This window comes from Netta rufina, assembly GCF_964035555.1.
Source record: "Netta rufina genome assembly, chromosome: 6".
In the NCBI taxonomy this organism is placed as follows: Eukaryota; Metazoa; Chordata; class Aves; order Anseriformes; family Anatidae; genus Netta; species Netta rufina.
Genome location: NC_140129.1, coordinates 18,472,499 through 18,492,318, shown reverse-complemented (window position 1 = coordinate 18,492,318; position 19,820 = coordinate 18,472,499). Strand labels below are relative to the sequence as shown.

The 19,820-nt window shown below is 36.8% G+C and overlaps 1 protein-coding gene across 1 annotated transcript in view; it reads right to left on the bottom strand.

Moving 5' to 3' along the window:
- The window catches only part of OLA1 (Obg like ATPase 1), a 96,489-nt gene that overhangs the window by 40,933 nt on the left and 35,736 nt on the right, over nt 1-19,820 (bottom strand). Inside the window, exon 5 of the mRNA XM_084289561.1 lies at nt 10,971-11,146. Within this exon, the coding sequence (XP_084145687.1) occupies nt 10,971-11,146 (176 nt within the window). The remainder of the gene's footprint in view (nt 1-10,970; nt 11,147-19,820) is intronic.

Sequence of the window (19,820 nt, the reverse complement as noted above, 5' to 3'; positions counted from 1 at the left end):
ACACTTAATGCTATGTGGCTGAAGCACGCTATAAACAACCACAAATAACATCAGTATTTACTACAGTCTTTCCTAGTCAAGCAGTTGCTGCAGCGAAAAACAAAGACAAAGCTCTTCAAAATCTTCAGATCCTGATTTGAAACCCTCCAGGAACATGACTCCCCACAGATTTTAACAAGGAAGGGGCAAGCTAAAACTTTTAATGAAATCTAACATGTTCTGACGAAGAATAATCACTTTTACTCTCCTATAAGTGAATTTCACTCATAAATGTTTAAAAGTGGCTAATATAACACCATTTCCTACAAGGAGAAGATCAAAGTGCTATATTACAAATGCATTATGATTAAAAAAGCACTGTGCAGCTTTGCTATTAACTGTTCTTTAAACCCTAAAAGGCTTCCCATAGATCTCACTTGGCACTGCATATACAACCTTTGACAAGTAATGTAGACCATTTTTATTCATTGCCTAAAATTGTAGGCAATTATGTGCGTCACACTGGCCACCTGCAAATTCTGAATGCCTGCTCCAGTTGTCAGAGCAAAAAACTAATGTCGGAGGGGATTAATCTAGGGGGAGAGAGTCCTCTTTAATGGCTCCAGCAGGTGAAATGGCCCAGCTGGTTACTGTGATGAGTGGCCAGAACAGCTTATGTAGAGACATGCAACAAGATTACACATAAAGAAAACCACGGTGCCATCTTATCTTTAACCCTATCTGCTTTTTATTTTTTAATTAATCGCTACAAACGAGGGAAGGGAAGCAGTTCTGGCAATAGGTGCCTTTCATTTAAGATCTTTATCTTAAGCTTTCTTTTAAATAGATCGACAAAAAAAAAAAATCAATGCAGTCTCGAATTCCTGTCTAGCAGTGAAGGAATTCTGACTACCTGATATTTCAGGTTTTTAAATAATTCTATAGACACCTACCACGTGGCTTTCAGCATTACAATTCCCCTCCAACAGTAACTCATTATTGCATATAAATTAGAGTCAATAAAAAATTTACAGAAGAAAACACTATAGCAAGAGTTGTCAAAGCCAATTTTTAGGCTTAAGCTGCAATAAGTTCATGTGTTTTTTTTTCAATCACTCTGTAAGGATAGCTACGTAACATGGAACCTCCAAAAAATTTCAAGAATCAATACAACAAACAATGTTTGCTCTTTCTAAAGCATATCTAAGCACAGAGATGTGAATCAGAGATTCCCTTCCCCATTCAGCTGGCTACTTCTAGCTACATGTCTAAGCCAATTTTGAAAGAGACCTAATTTTTCAGAGTTCAGTTTTAAGTACCCAACTTTACGCAGTTCACAGCTGTTGTTCCAGAGGAATACTTGCATGGGTAACTTCTGCAGGGAAGGCTGCTCAACCCAACCTGCTGCGCAGAACTGACAGCTGAACGCGTGCAAGCTTGCATCAGTTTTACAGAGAAAGTGGTGAAGTATTGGAAAGCTTTCTTGAAAAAAAGGACAAACTTATTAGCAAACATAACATCTATGTTCAAAGCCGGTAAGACAGGAAGAGGCAAATTTTCTCTGACAGAATACTGGGACAGCCGCACCCAGCAGAATTTAAGGCAGGTAGCCCACAACTCAAATGACACGTGTAACAGATGAACTCTGATTCCCCTGCACCAGTGGCGGTGTCTCCTTCACTTGAGATTTAATATGATCCCTTAACGACAAATCTGTTAACTGCTAATAACAATATGAAGAAAGGCATGTTTTCCCAGGTATTTCTCCTTCTCTTGGCCACCCCAAAACTAAATAAACACACAAAAAGCATGTTTTCAGGGTGTCTTTCATTAAGCACTATTTTTACTTTTATTAATTGTTTCTGTTTAGGCCTGGTGAAAGAATATGAACTGACCTTTTTTTTTTTTTTTTTTTTTTTTTTTTAATCTTCACTCTCATTGTAGCAGTCATTTAAACACATTTAGTCATTACTCTAGTTAACCCGGGGATGCTCAATAACAGAACACAGAGCAATGATCCACTTTGTTTCATTAGGCCTGGCCTCCCCAGTTGTGTGCTGCGAGGCCAATCTGTCAGCAGCAGAACGATGCCCTTCTTCTTCTCTGATGAGAGGGGGACTCTGGTTCCGTTTTTCAAATAGCAACATTATACCAAGCATCATTTAAAAACACCACCCAAAAAGCCTCCAAAATCTGATTTAGTTACGATCGTCAAAGCACGTGAAGTACAGCAAACATTATGAATATCAAATACCATTGTTTTAAACATTAGATCATTTCTGACTGTGGCAGTATGGCAGTATATTTAGTACATGTGAATGGTTGGTATATTTAGCTATATGCAGTACGGAGATTTTAATTTAGGACCTGCTCTCCTTTTCAAATGAAGGCAAGTAGTCAACCCAGAAATGTTAAACAGGACCTTAACAGTAAATCCCAACAGTATAAAATACCATGAAGAAATACATTTAAATTGCATTTAGCAGATTTATCAAGACATGCTCATGAGACACTACTGTGTAGATAAATGTGCATATATTAATAAACTCTCTGGATGGATGATAGTAATAATGTGTGCCAATGCCAAATTCTTCTTACAGCGTGAGGGACTAAACTGAAGCTTGGAAAACTCACTTGCCTACTTGGCATCAGAGAATTGAGAGGGTTTTGTTGGAAATTAGCAGGGCATGTAATTAACTTCCGCAAATTTAATAAAGAAGTAAGCAGTTGTGAGGATTATCACTTCACACTTCAAAGTGCAAGTCAACTCTGTGATTTTGCAGGCAGTGCAAAAAGTCTCCGCTACTACGGAGACTAACTGTGAAGATAGGGCTCTTTCCTTCCCCCAGACAAGAGATTTCTAGGAAACGAGGTGCTTCATAGCACCTTATTTGTTTGCCTTGGTACTTCCAAGCTATAATAACTGACCAACTACCTATGAACACTTCAAAAGCAGATGTTTAATTAAAATATTTCAATTTAGACATTGCTATACCAAAGTAGCAACATGGCAAATGAGGTGAAATTGGCCAAATTCCATCAACTTCACTGTTGCATTCCTCTGAAAAACCAGAAAGCCTACCTAAAATGTTACCCGTATCTCTGAGTTAGCACCCCTCATTTCATACAGGAGTCAACAGCATAGCACGCCAGTAGTAATAGTGTAAAATTAATAATATTCAGACTTCCCTAAGGAATTTGGCTAAGTCACATAAAAGTATTTAATTAAAAAACAAATACTGCATACACTAAATGGAATCAACACTACCTAACCAGTAGGTCTTGAGTGTAAATGTAGGTAGAAAATCCAGTGGGTGGTGCTCCAAATAAATTATTTGCATATTGCTACTAAACTTTCATCAACATCCTAAAAATAAATAAATAAATAATGAAAAAGACCATTTTAATGACACAGATTACAAGAATAAATGACTAAAAACATGAATCGCACATGTACTGACCAGAACTGTCAGATAGATTTAGCGAAAGTAAACAACGTGTATCATTAGAATAAATTCAAGCTCATATGGATACTGGGTGGGGAAATGTGAAAGGGAGGACAAAGTATTTACCAGGTAGAGGACATGCCCCTTGCAAGACTGACCAAGACTTGAACGTTACAAGATTAGGCTTTAGTTACTGTACTGTAACTAAAAGGACTAATGCAGTCTTCGAGTACATAAATACTAATGTCAGAGGTGACTACTTCAACACTTATCTGATGAAATATCAAAAGATGGGAGAAAAATGATAAAAGGTATTAAAAAAAAAATGCTTAGATATGAAGATTTCACATGCTTGAATCTCACCAAAAAGTCAGGGCTTTTCACACTAGCATGCAGAAAACGCATCGCTGAAAGTTGAAGCTTGGCAAACACAAACTAAAAACATGGTGTTTTTTATTTCTAAACAGTAAAGTTAAATAATAACTGGCACAGCTTATTCAAGTTATAGTAATTTATCTCTACCTAGAAAATATTTAAATAAAGGTTATTCCCCCCCCCCCCCAAAAAAAAAAAAAAAAAAGTTTAAACACAATTGTGAGAATTAAACTGAGATATGCAGGGGATCAGAACAGATCATTATTATTCTATCTGGCTTTCAAAATAGCTATGGTTTTTATTTAGACACAGGTACAAACTACTCTATTTGAGGTAAAGAGTACTCCTAGCCAGTTAAACTGTGCAGCTCCAGGAGCAATTTATCACACCCATAACAGTTTCCTTGTTAACACAAGGAAATGTATTGTGATCACAGCCCTGTCCATAGCTTTCCTGGGAAAATCTTTTTCAGTTCTAGCTAGCATAGCCTCATCTCTGTACTCTTCTGAGAGGGTTTTTTGGTGATATAGAAGAGCAGGACTGAAATGATAAAGAATTTACAGTGAAAGCAATATTTAAAAAAGCAGTATTTAAAAAAAAAAAATAGACAAATTTTGCAGTTAAAAAAAAGGTTAGATCATGTTTTTCAAATACGTTAAGTGCTTAAATAAGCTGTAGCAGCTGGGTGCAAGAAGGAGAACAAGTCAGGTACTGCATCAACTGGAGTGAGAATGAGCTCCTCCATGGTACAAAACAATGTCTAATCTCTTACAATTCTCTTGCTCACTGACTTTAATAAAAATACAATGGGAGAAGTAATGGATTTAGGACAAGTGTATTATCCTTCTTCTATTCAATACCTCTTAACAGAGCCAGTACAAGCTCTACATGATATACGGTTTACTCAGAGCTAGATGCCAATAATGTTTATGAACCACTGCAAGTACTTTCACCAAAATATTCTAAAACCATTCCAGGCAACGTAACTCATGTTAGTAAGCTCCAAATTCTCTCCTGTGTTAGTCTGCCTTGCAGGTTTTAAGGAATATACATTTAAAAAAAAAATCATTTGTAGATTCTCGAAGACAAAAGCATACAAATACAGTAGTCAGTCTATGTGCAAGTGATTAATTCTAACAACTCAGGAATTTGGAACAGGGAAATTGTACTGAAAAATGACATATCTTCTCCACACATCCACTGAACTTTTCTTATTGCACACACTTATTTCTGAAGAAATCCACGTGCAAACGTATTTGTTCTAAAAGTGAATTAATCCAACTGAAAAAGATGCCTTTTTCAGAATACAACCATTCACATGTGAAGTTGTTTTGGTGATACGTATCGTCTATTTACAAGTTACAACTGTGGCTTGATCTAGACAGTCCCAGGGAGACATTATTTTAAACCACTATTCAGATCTATGCAGGGAAGATCAGCCTTGACAGAAAGTATTTAAGCATTGACTTCTCTTTGTCTACTGATAATACCAAAAGAAATCCAAACGTGAATTTATACATTATGTACTTCCACCTCAGGCTTTACTACCAATTAATTCACAAACATCTGCCATGAATATTTTCCTGTTATATTCACAATGTTCTTCAGAATGAACTTTAATTTCCTTTAAATACCACATTAAGCACAGCAAATGGTCCACTGAAGATTTTAGGCATAATTAAGAATACAAATATTTTCTTGATTCCCTATGATTTAACATTTAAGTTACTAATTGTTAACAGCCATTGGCAAAAAGTGTGTCAATAACCTACATGTACACTCCTCCTTTCCTTCCATCTCCAGTGGAACAAACTGACCTCTCAAACTTTCCTCACAAAAGCAGATGAAAGCAACTGACAAAAAAAAAAAATAAAATACAATTCACTACTGTATTTATCTTCAACTTGGAACGAAAGAAAGGTGAAAATTCCCAACTGACATCATCAGTTAGATGAAATAAGAGTTCATTCATCCGTGAGAACTCTGGCGAGTGCATGCGGTACAAGGTCAGTGAATTTTGCTCAGCACAATCCCATTCATCAGAATATCGCGGGAAGGAAAGATTTTCACCCTGTTCTCATCTAGCATAGTGGTAATGAGAAGCAACAGAGTCTACCACCTCTCTGCTGTTTGTGAGTCATTTCCTAAACAGTACTGGTAATTTTAAATGAAGAGAAACGACTTTCGAACAGTTACTGTATAATCAGGACAGGACCAATACGTTAAATGTAAGGGAGGAGGAAGGAAGAACCATAGATTACATAGATGCAAGATATCTAATGACAGGTGTTTATGCTCTGGGGTTTTGGTCATTGTATCAATTACTAATTTATCATCCACTGCAGTAACAAAGCAAAGCTTGATTTGTTTCCTCTGCACTAGATGGTTATAATACAATGACATTAAAAGGCATCTTGAATTCTTTTCATAATTGCACTTACTTTTGCTCTTAAAAAGTGTTTAATTTCAAAAGCTAACCTTATTTTCGAGTTGACAGACTTTGACAACGGAATTTAGATGTCTTGCAGAACTTACAAAAGCATCCTTTGAACTGGAAACTGGAAGTTCAAATGCAGTGGACGTTGATACCGACCTATTGTAAAAGCTGCCTTTCAGCTGAAAATTGGAAGCTCAAATACTGCAGATATTGATCCTGACCTAAAGATTTTGTCCTCATATCACTGAAGTCAACAATCTGTATGAACTCTACTATAAATAATATTCTTGTGGTCAGATATATAAATCGCAATACCATTACCACTAAAAATTATTCTGTGCTGGAATTCAAGATTTGGAGCACTAACAAAGGATTGAATGAATAGCTATCAATTGCAGGGGGTCAATCTCTAAGGACTAGAATTGAATCACGCGGGAAGGGTAATGGAAGAGAATCCTGTGATAATGTTCACTTAACTGCATTATATTGTATTAACTTGAAGACCTCCGCTTCCAGGACTGAAAATCCCATAAATCAAATATATATATACACACGTACATATATATATTTAAAACAAGATCTATAAATTTACGTACTTGAATTTTACTTTGAAATCTCCTGCTACCCAAAATTACAGATGAATAAGCTAATAATAAAGAAGTTTAACTCAACTTCTTTCTCATGTCTCTGCAGATACCAGCACCAAGCAGATTTAAAATATAAAATCAAAATTACTCTAATTTCTGAAGTGATTCTCATACCATTTTAGTACATGCTGATATTGGGGATATTTCTGTTCTATAATATCTCATTTAGAAGGTTATAGTCAAAATAGCATATGAAGGTGTACTGAGTCTGAAAGAATAGTACCCTTAGTGAAAAGCAGACAATCATTTCTAAGAAGCCTGCGAGAAGAACACTTGCAAAACACAAAAATGAATGTGAAGGAAGCTATTCCGTGTCTATGTCAACAGTGCATGTTGCTGATCTTGGACCATATCGTGTCATTGATTTTTAAGTAGAACTTGAAAATGATTTCATTGATGGCTCCTTAACAGCAGTTGGCTATTTTATTTCTGCTGACAGGGGATTGAGAAATCAATTCTGTGAGAGACAGCACGAACAGTTAACACTATATTCAACTGCAAAGCCAGGTCACTGCACAAAGGTGAACTTACCAACTGTATGCAATGTGGGCTTACACGAAGAAAAAATGATAATTAACAAGTTAGAGCACAGGTGTGAAGACAGGCAATTGAATAAAAATCTCAAGATTTAAGAATTGCTGGCTGATACAAACTGACGATTTTTTTTTTTCCCCCTCTACGCCTTTTGGAGATTTCAGACTATCAAGTTACAGTTGTGGAGGCTTACTGATAAAGAAGAGAATCCTCTCCTCTAAAGCAGACAATTCATATTTATGAAATAAAAAGAATGACTTCCACTTTCAATTAGGTTCCAGGAAGCTCAAAGTGAAATCCCCATTGATGCCAACAATAAGTTTACACAGGTCACACAGAGATTATAGTCCCTCTGAAATCAGTAACTTTTTCTTAGCTTTCATATTAAGCTTATTGTTATATTCAGCAAACAACCAAAGGAAAAACATGCTCAACTAAGATCAATACTATTTCTTTTCTTTCCTCACCTTCTTCTTTCCCTAATCTTATATAGTTTTTCCTCAATAGATTTCAAAGTGCTCTCAAAAAAGTGGAAAGAAATGAAAAATGCAATTCAAGTGCTAGATGTTTTTGTTCAGCAGGGGAAAGAAAGCAAGTAAAAGGTCTGAAAGTGATATTGGTAAGAAAGCTTTCAGTATTTTTATTTGAATGAACACTAGAACTTTCACAACTCTCAACCAGTTAAAACGCTTAAGAAATTCTAAAGTGTCTTTACCTTAAATTCCTCCATAAAGGATGAGAAAAGGAAACTACGAAAGAGACTGAAATTTTAACACTGTGCTTAAAAAAGTTTTTCCCCTTTTAATCTCCCAGTTTTCTTGAAAGGGAAAATGACTGTGAACACTCAGACAAGTACTGTTTGTTGAGCACCTCTGTTACAGGAAGAGCAGAATATTAGCTATGTCTAACATTACACTGGCAAATAACGCAAGAAAAGGCAAACCCTGAGTAGTTTTCCATTCCCTCCCAATTTATGAAGATAACCTGTTTAAAAAAATATATCTTTAACAGTTTATACTTCTGTCTCGATTACTTTTCTGCCCTGGAAAGAGGAAGCCAAAAATACACTCTCAACAGCAAATCATCCAGGTTGACAGAGAATCATCAAGAACATCAAGACCAACCATCAACCTGCCAAGTCCCATCACTAAATCACATCCCTAACCACAACATCCACATCTCTTAAATATGGCTGTGGATGGGGACTCCATAACTCCTCTGGCAGCCTGTTCCAATTCTGAGATTGCATGGAGGTGCAATCCTTAACTGTTTGTCTTTTTCCCCACCACCACCAATTCTTTATGGTTTCTCTTACCATGTGTCTAAGTCATTAACTGCACAGCTAATTCTCCAGTATATCATACATATGCAACCACAGGCCTTCACTGCGACATAAAATGTTAAAGGAAAAGAGAAAAAAGGTTGCAGAGGAGCAGGTCACTATCCAATGACTCAACATCTAAGCAAACCCATACAGTGGATGGAAACTCAGAACTGCTGTTATGATTTTACAACTACATGAGGCTATTGGCAGGCACCAGGCCTAAGGATTAATTTACCGCAAAAAGAAAAGTAACTAGGCAGACTTCTGACAGACCTTTACCATAAAGAAGTCCATTTCACTAAGTTCTACTGCCCACCTTACAATTCACACATACAAGTCACAAAGGAGGACAAGCATGAAGGTCCAAGATTAGCAGGACCTGATGCCCTACACTTCCCTAGGCATATTCTCTGGTGACTGCAGAGAGCAGAGTTCCTACTTGGAGCCTTTGTCTCCATGCAAGCATTTATTTGTGCCTTTCCCTTCTGTTAAGCCACCCATTTCCATGAAACAAAAGAATTTAATACCTTTGAAACCTCTATTGTTGACAAACTCAGCTGAAACTGGCCGAGTGTAACAGCTGTTACCGAGGTTAGAACTGGCAGAGCAATGCAACTTCAAAACCTTGTGTTTTCTGTGTGTGACTTCATAAAGAAAGGCTAAAATCCCCCAAGGAATAACAGGAAGCATAAATTACAAACACAAGATGACAAAACCCATTTGAAAGCTGAACTACAGATTAAGTACTGGTTAGGAGATTGAAGGAAGAGGCAAAGAAAATGATGAGAAACTGAAGCTGAGAAGAGACCAATTAATAATGGAGATTTTAAAGTTCTAATTGATTTAGATTGCATTTCTAGGTTTGAGTTTTTAATTTACTGTCTCCCTTGGTTGTAGAATAATCTGATTTGCTGATGATACAAAAGTGGGAGGAGTGCCTGATACCCCAGTGTGCTGTGCTGCCATTCAGAAAGATCTCAACAGGCCGTGAAGATGGGCAGAAGGGAATCTCTTGAAACTCAAAGGCAAGTACAGGGTCCCACACCTAAGCGAAGAACAACCACATGCACTCATACAGGCTGGGAACTGATCTACTAGAGGCTAGCTCTGCAGAGAAGGATCGGGGGGTTTCTGGTGGACAACTGATTCTCTCTTGCCTGATGTGAAAGCCTTCCAATCATCAAAATAAGTCTCACTTAGACTAACTGAGGAATAAAATACTTCTAAATCCAGACAAAGGCTAGTTCTTCACCAAGAGAAGACACCAAGGAAGTGCTTTTTAAACACTGCATCATAGAGGGATATTCAATTTCACATCCTACTCACTGCCAAACACTAGTTATGGCCAAAAAGACTTAGTGTGCTTCAATGCTGATAAACTAAAATACCAGCACTGCTGTGACAATATTTTTCCTATTACTTGCTATCTAAAAAGCTATGGGATATAACGATATTTTTTATTTCATAATTGATAGGCATAAATAGCCTGTTTCCATATTGATATGATGTTGCAATAATTAGAGAATATGCTTTACATACCACCAGGAATACCTTTAGAAGACTAAAGGAATAAAGAAAAATTAATAACTAGACTAGTGGCAAAGCATAGCTGACTTGAAAGTCAAGTGGCAGTAAAACAATAATTTTAAAAGCATCCTTTGAAGTTGATGACTATTATATATTTCTAATCCACAAAAAACAACCACTGCTACTCCATGATATTTGAGCTCATTTAACAGCTTTCCCCAACCACATTCAAAAATTAACTTCAACTAGCAGCCTTCATTTAGGGTGCACTAAAAGACAAAAAGTGCAACTGCATCTAGAAAAATATATTCACTTTGAGGTTACTAGGAACACAGTATTAACATCAGACTGGAACTTAACAGCAAGAATAATTTGGAAGTCACTCCTGGACTTTGAATTACAACTAAACCCCTAATCTAAATTTGATGAAGTATTAGCAACTCATATAATAAACTTGTGTCGGCAAGAAAATTACAGTTAAATTTAAAAAATGACAATTAACTTTATAATTGAAATCTTAAACTTTCAGCACAGCAAAGAATCCATTCTATTTTTTTTAAGCTCAGAATAATTACTTCAAAATACACAAAAACAGTAGCGATGTTTTGTATTATGCATGTGTGATATCACGAGCAAAATCCAACAATGCAAATATTTCAGTTCAATGCAGACAATACTTAATGATCTACGTTTATACTTACATATTCAGGTTTCAATTTCTTGTCTCCGCCTCTCACAGCTACTTTTTCTAGCTTGTCTATACTCTGCATGATCAGTTCCTCATCTTTAAGTCGAAGTTCCTCATGTATTATTTCGATATCTCGAACAGGATCTACACTTCCTTCAACATGAGTGATATCATCATCTTCAAATGCTCCTAAACCAAAGAAAATTTAAGTTACATATTAAGCTAAGAAGGCAGAATACAGATTTTTAAAACAGACTATTACAAGTCACAAGAATTTAGCATGAAGAATTAAAGTCAGCAGGTCTGTTCTACTGCCTGTACGCAATTGTTATTGAAAATATTTTATATCATACTGCTGTAGTTTGTTAATTTATGTATCAACTCCAAAATCCAAAGATTTATACACATGCATGCAAAGCATAGTGTTTTGCCATTTCAGGAGAGCACTTAAGCCATCTTTAAGAGTTTTTTCTAAATAGGAACAGATTAGAGCACTTTCCTGAAAATTGGTACCACTGTATTTAACTGTATCTTATCTATCAGCAGCAAACATGGTAGCCAAGTTCAAAATCGTGGAACATTTTAATACACACAGTAATGACTAAACAAGTGGTGGAAAGAAAACCTTACAAATCATCCTGGCAGCCCTCACTGGCTGACCAATTTTATGCATCAAGAAAAAAAGAAGTTCTACACAAAGAATTCTGAAGTTCTGAATGACTCTTAGTGTTTCCAAGGGAAACGGGGTTTAGAAAAAAAAAAAAAAAAAGGCCTGAAATCATCTGGCAGACCTCTTCCCTGTTTCCACCTACTTTATCACTGTGGTTCTGACGGTGATTAGATAATGAACCACTCAGACACACAATTTACACAGCAGCTAATTTCATCGGCCTGATTTGAGGGTATGGTTTTTAGGGGGCCATCAAAGAAGCAGATGAAGGTGCATTTGTCATATATGAGTGACAACCATTCACACTATCTGAACAAAATGGTGCTGGCCCTTATTAGAAACACATGCTATTATCACATATTTAAAGTGCAGTTGAAGCCATAATTTCAAATTGCCAACTGGAAACATAAGGGTAAAACAACCAGATATTACTGAAGCATGTGTGCTGACTTCATGCCCTTCTGAAGACAATCTGGCAACATAATTCAACTAGGATTTAAATTACCAGATAAACAGCATCACAAAAAATAAATCAATAAATATTTAAAGAATAAAAATATTAACACTTTGTTACTTAGTTCCTGGATAATTTTTCAGTGTATTTGCATGCCTATTCTGTAACATTAAATAAATGCCTGAGAAATAAGCCATGATAAGAATTTTATTTAAACTTTACCAAAATGAAAATAAACTGATTTTTATGGGGGAGGGGAAGAAGGCATTTCTTGTACTAAATATGAAATAAGAAAAATTGTAGACTATGAAGAACTCTTCAACTGATAGAAAGTTGAGATTCCTTGTTGTCACACACATCTTAATTTTTTCCTTCTAAATTACTGAAAACAGTGGTTTTAGCAATAAAGATTTTAACATCAAAACAAACGATACACAGGCTTGTAACGTTGTTGGCAAACATCAAAATCATTTTCACATAAACACAAAAAGTCTTTAGAACAGCGGTTAGAGGAAGTTTCCTGCTCTTCCATCAGCTGTCTCTCTCCAAAGATCATCTGTGAGCTCCCCGGTACAAGAAAAGCACCTCCGCAACAGATGCAGCCCTGATGCCGGCTGTAACGGGAGAATGTGCCCCCGTCAAATGAAAACCTGCTACGCTAACCCATACCAATGCCAGGCAATTAAAGAAGAGGTGCTGTAGCCTTTGTCTTCCGTAAATCTCTATCTGTGCACCAAAGTCAGCAATGGGACATGGGCTGTCTGGATACACAGATACATGAAAACGTCATTCTACGGATCTGTTTAAATTTACAAGGAAATTACACAAAAAAAAAAAAAAAAGGAAGATGTCACCATACAGATCAAAGAAAATTCTTCTACCTGACCAGACTTCTCAACAGATGATAGTATTTAGTCAGCTATAAAAAAGTAAAAAGTGTTCTTTCCTCCTTGTAATGAAAAAAAAAAAAAAAAAAAAGAGTGCATCACCATCTAAATAATATATTCTCAAGCTGTTCACATCTTCCTGCTGCATTTGGTGTCCACAGGATTTAAAAAAAAAAAAACAACACTATAAAAGCGAGGAGAAAAGCTCTACGACTATAGAGACCCTACATTAAGAACATAAAAATAAGTAGTAAACTGGTAAATTGTTTAATTGGGTTGCTTGGTTAGGTGAGGAGTTTCTCATGAAAGAAACAGACACTAGTTGCATGTTCTATTAAAACACTGGATTGTGAGCCTAAATTTTCAATGTTGAATTTAGAAGAAAAGTGCATTTCTTTACTTGGAAAGGATGTAATATATTAACAGGCATGCTGACAAAAGCTCATACAATTACTTTTGAAATAACCAGGAAGTCAATTAAATTAATCATGGCAGATATTTTTAAATTACCAGGAACACTTGGAGAAATCAAAATCTTCCCATTGAGACAGTTGCAGTCCATAAGAAAGCATTTAGGTATAAAATCCTGTACACACAAAAGACCCTCAAACGGGAATAACATCCAGATTTTGGCATAAACTGAGAGAGACTTCTTCATAAGGAAGATGCTGAAACTTTTTTTCAGGATTTATCAACACAGATTTCAGTCACCAACCTAAAACAGATCAGCTGCTGACTGACAGCCCAGCCAGAAGGAAGATGACGGGATACTCAAGGAAGAAGGAAAAGAAGAGAAGGGAGACGCTACGCTGATGAAAGAGCCTTAGTTATAACTTCATCTTGATATCCATGTGGGATCAATCTTGGACAATCCATTATCCCAGCCTCAAGCACACTCTGTACTGATGGAATAGCACAGATCACGCTGAGCATTGTAGGGAAACCAACTCCAGCCTGCAGAACTGAATGTGTGCTAATCCAGGGACATCAGTCAGCAAGAACTGGTGGTTATCTAAGGGATTAGGCTCCGTGGAGAGAAGAGATCTTTTGGAAAAGCAAAACAGAGAAAATAACAAAGTTAAATTATTAGAATAATGTTTTAGCCAGTCCTTGGTTTAAAAGCAGTTTTAAAAGAAAGTTTTAAAAAAAAGTTTTAAAAGCAGTTTATGGACATGTTGCACTCTGAAGATAGAAAATAAAAGACGAATGTTGATAAGGAATGCTGACGCTGACATAGCTGATACTGATCACAACAGAATCAACAAGTAAAAATAATAGGGAAAGGGAGAAAAGGAGTCCAAAAAGTTTGGTAGAAAGATGAGGGAGAAAAGTTTCCCTGAAGCCATACTAAAGGTGCATCTGGATGAGGAAGAAAAGAACACGAATGGGATAGTCAATAAAAAACAGAACACATACGGTCACCTGCTAGAATTTCTGATTATGAGCAGTGCTTAAATATGGTGAACCTCAAACAAAAACATGTCCATCTTCTTACTGACACAGCGAGGATTCAACTGCTGCACATGTGAAGGGATCTTTCCATGGTTAGGTACTTGTCTACACACTAACCTCTAGAGCATACCTGCACCTGCCTGGTTACCAGTTGCTGAGCCCTGTGGTCTGGCTTCCAAAGCAGAAAGCACCAACTAGTAATCTGGTTCAACTGCCTTTATGCCCTCCAGGAACTCCACGGATTTCTTCCAGAAAGAGAGGAATCAGTTTACCATATAGGCAGGAAAAAAAGTGTCCATAAAAAGGGCTTACTCAAGAGTCTTCCCAAAAAAGCATCTGTCAACACCTAAGAATCCTAACTGGTACTTTTGAGGGAAAGAAAAGAAGCCCAAAATGAGTTCCTGTTCTCCACCCTGTTCTCCAAGACATTTATGATGAGACAGGGTAGGCAGGAAGGGGAAAGGAGGAAACAGTTCTGGGAAGTATGGGCTATGTCAATAAGAGTAGGAAGTTGATTAAAGGTAAGCATACAGCGACACAGGAAAGTCAACCAGAAATCAATGATCAGTAATTTCCTTATTTATGGAACTAGTTATCACTTCTCTGGTGTCCAGTGTGTCCCACCATCAGAGGTTTGTCAGCCTTTCAAAAGAAGTTGAGTGGAATCTAACCCTTTTTTTCAATTATCCTAGCTAGGAACCTTTTTTCAAATTACCCCCCAGAAAATGTCAATGGATTTGCATTTGAGCGTAAATGGTGGATCCCTTCCACTTCCTTTGGTGTAAAAGAACAGTGACTACAGAGTTAGAAACATCGACCTTGCTGTAAGCAAACAAAGCTGTTGCCATCAATTCCCGTAACGCTTTAGTGACATGTAGGTATGTCATGTAGGTAGGTCATGTGCACCTGCAGACCTCTTTGGAGAATCCATTTAGCAATGACACTTATTTATACATGTTCAAATGTAATGCTAGGAGGGAAAAAATATTTTAAAAAAGATGCATTGAAGAAATAACGCAGAGACAGCTAGTTCCACACTTTGCTTCCAAGTGGTACTGGATAACTAAGATGGGGAAAACAGGATAACTGGCTGGAGGAGATGTGGAAACACTGTTTTCGTCCTGAAGAAGAGCAGGAATTGCCTATCTGCCAGGTCCTGATCGCAGCAAGACCACACAGACTTCACCTTCTCTTCTTCATATGCAAAAGTAGTGACAGATAAATATGCATACAGCACAGCAGTAACAAATGCCACGTTTTAACCGGTATCATCTAATGGCATACACGTTTCTTTCCATTTCTTTCAAGAATCAGCTTCAAAATTCTTTGACAAAATTTACCTCTCAGCCTCCAGAGATTTTTGCATTGCTTATGTTATACCTGTCAAGATCTGATGACTGTATGTTATGTATTCATCTGAACAGAACCACTACACTTAGTTACAGGCTATCATCAACCAATTCATTCTCTTGCTAAAATCAAGTCATCCAATTACTCCTTGACTAATCAAGGCTGTTTTGGCTTTTTCTTTTTTCAAAAGGTACTCAACAGCATAAACAGTTCACTTACAAGAAATGGAAAGGGGCTAATCAGCAGAATTATTGTTTTGCTGCCACAATTTGCAGTATTTAAATGTAGTTGCTGATTGGACTGAAAGTTTATGATATAGCATATAAAACTAGTTTGACGCAAAAACGAAGCTGCCTAAAGCCTAAACTTTATTGTTCCTGTCTGCTCCGAGCAGCTACCGAGATGCTGAAATCAAAATAAAACTACTAGACATCTTATTTTGATCCTAATTGCAATTATGGAAATTAATGAATATCTTCAAAATTAATTTATACTTATGTCAGTTTCTTCATTTCTTTAATTACTCTTATCCTTAAAGCAAAACTGAACAAAATATTTGGCTAATATTAAGTTTCCACATAATAGCATTTTGGTATCTTGCATTCATTTACAAAAGGTAAGCAACTGCATTGGCCTATGTTATGCTGTAATTAAGACGGATATTCACAACTTGATCAAAATCTGAACTGCACCACAAGATGAAACTCCCATCAGTATTTTGAGTAATGACCAGCCTCTTGTCAGTAAGCTATAAAAGAATGTTTAATAACACCACCAAAAACCAGACCTAAAGAATAATTGATGCTTGCACTTACTCACAAGCATACATTCAATGACTATTATCAGAAGGAGCTGCTCATCACAGACTGATACAGTACATCACAATATGGATACGTACCCTGTTATAAGCCCTGAAGTAAATGAGCAATAATACCTATCCGGCCATTCAGTAGGGTAGAAATAGGGGGGAACAAAAAGAAACAAAATAGGGTAACTTCGGCAGGGGGTTAGAAGCAGAGTGTTTCTTTGAGCTGTCAAAAGAAACAAGACTACATATGTCAAAAAACATTAAATCATAAATAATATCTCTACTTAGACTTGTCTGACATGTTATCAGCATTATAAAGACTTAAATGGTAAAAAAAAAAAAAAAAAAAAAGACCACCATTTCTGACTGAGGTACATTTAACATTATAGAGAGCATTAAACTTTGACGATTCTACTGTGCATACTCACAGTCGGAAGGGCAAAAGAATAGTATCAGAGTCAACATATACAACAGATTCTTAAATGTAGCACATGTTAACAAAGGATCAACAAATAAAGTAGGTTTAGCATGTTTTCCCTTGCAAGCTAATTTCAAGTAAAATTAATCACCTGTAACACAAACCTAATATTCTTTGAGCAGAGTAATTTTCAGTTGAAGAAGGTGCACCTGCCTACATCTTCAACATAAGCAAAATCAAGCACAAAAAAACATTAAATAAAATGCCGTAGTAAACCTTGACTTCTGAAGAAAGAATTTTTTCAGACATCTTTTGTGGCTTTGTTTTGTGCCACAGCCCTTTAAGTTTTGTCTTCATAAAGCCCTAACTAGTTGTAATCACGTGCAGTCTAATTGTGGACATTTATCTGCTTTTCTTATGCATAGAACATAGCTATTAAAGCTGAATGGTGATGGTGTGAAGTATAGGTTAAATTGGGTGAAATTAAAGCAAATTACTCTGGGATGTGGAACTCTGAAAATAGAAACCGCCAATGATTTGCAACCCTCTTGATGATCAGCTTCACAGAACCCTAAATGACAAGAAAACTTACATATTTTAAAGTTAACTAGATTTTTTTTAAAAAATAATGTGTATAAATTTATTTAAAATGCAAGCAGTCACTGTAGCAATAATTATTTTGTTTTACCTGCACCGTAGAAGCGTAAGAAAAGGTTTTAATTCCCATTAAAAACATTTGTTTTTATTCTCAAGTTTAGCTGATTTTCAGTAACAGAAAAAACAGTTCAGAATATTGGCTGTGGCATTAATTACTTTGAACACAAGGTTATGGTTTATGCATACCATATGGCTATACAGATATGGGATGGTAAAAGCAGCTGCTTTGGGCTCTCTCGACTGGTGTGGTATTAGGAGTCAAATTCATTACTAACCTCTACAAAAGATAAGCAACTACATTTACCCTGCTGAGCCCTAGTATTGCACTAGTGGGGAGAGCGCAAAGCAAGCACCCCTCCCCAAAAGTCTGGGATAGCAGTTGAATAGCAGGCCATTCAATATCAAATCTATCGGGAGTATTTGACAGAAAAAAAAAAAAAAAAGCAAGTCTATTTCAGCTCAGGCACATGCACAATGAGAGCATGCAGCAGCAATACGGGATTTTATATGACTGTAGTATCAACTCCTCGAGCATACAAAGAGTTTATATTTGCATAAAAGTACTTGTCAAGGAAGTACTTCACAAAGTCAGGGATGAGAATTACAACCTTCACAGGAAAATCTGAGGCAAAACAATTCACTTTAGGACATGCAAGTTACCAGAAGAAACCTCAGTCTGGTTCCTAGTGGAAGCATTTTTAAGAGAAAAGTCATTACCAAGAAAGTAATTCCACTGAACTTATCTATAAAATCCTGTTCCAGAGTCCTCACCCTTGGATCTGTGTGACAAATATTAGTGATTTATCTCTGATGTAAAATGTGTTTACCTGCCATTGTTCTTTCATCCTAGCACCACCGGGATGTAGTCAATGCTCCGCAGGCAAAACCTTCTACCTGCTGAGATTTGCTATGAACTTGGTTGCACTGGGTAAAGAGCATTATTTGAAAGCTGAAAGAATAATCTTTGAGCCTTTCATGCCTCCACTTGGAGAGGGCTCACTCTTACTGCCCTTGATCATACATTTGAAATATTACCACTGCACTGTCCACCAAGTAGCATCTAAGATACACTCCTTGGTAACTCTTCTGGCAACCCGCTTTGCCCTGAGAAGGGCAGCACTCAATATAAAACTTTGTGAGATGGCTGACATACCACCACACATTAAGAGAATTCCCTAGGAAAAACTAGACTCTGTTCAGATTTTTCCAAAACACAACTCTGTTAATTGGAACAACAAGGGAAGTCTGGAACCTAGCCTGGATAACTGCAAAATTTCCAAAACATAAAAAAGCTGAAGAACGTTAACATTTACTTCAGAGACAAGCGTTCTTGTCAACCTGAGCTCAGCAACGCTTCATTTCATTTTACATTCTAATGACTGAAAACCTCCCTCTGTGAGTTAGAGTCTTGAAAAGAGAAGCAAGCAGTAACAAGGGAGAGTCCCCACAGAATCACCCTCCCTGCTAAGCCCTCGCACAGCAGCGTCGCTTACATAACGAATGGTACACGTGGGAAGGTCTGGCCACAAATGTCAGTGGGTAACTTTTAACATGCCTCTGTGAGCCACATATCCAGACCGTTCACAGAAGAACATTTCTACTCAAGAGCAGACTGGAACTGGTGTATTTGTAATTTGATGGCATCTACAATGGAAAGAAAATGCTCCTAAGTAGAAACAAATTGGAAGTAGAAATAAGTACATATACATGACTGCACATTTGTATTACTTTCACCATCATCTCCATAGTACATTTTACCCTTTCTTTTTTTTTTTTTTTCTGACTGAAGATCAGTCTTCCAAGTCTTCCCTACAGAGCCAGGCTTAACTGGGATTCCTGACAGTTACCATAACAAAATATAATTGCTGCCAATAACTGTGTTTTAAGGCAATATAATTACGTACATCACAAACAGGAATTAGTGACTACCAGTGGAAGCCCACGGGATGGTTCTACCTGGCCTCAACCAACCAGGTACACAACAAACTCTTTAATTATTCACAGACAGTTTATCTTGGTCACTGATTGACTATGCCAATGATGCAGATACCTAAAGACACTTGAGCCTTCAACTTTTTATCAAGTCTCATATAGCTCTGCCAAGTGGTTACCATGACTCCTATTGAACCACTTTGGATCCTTAATGCTGCAACAAAGTCCGAACAGT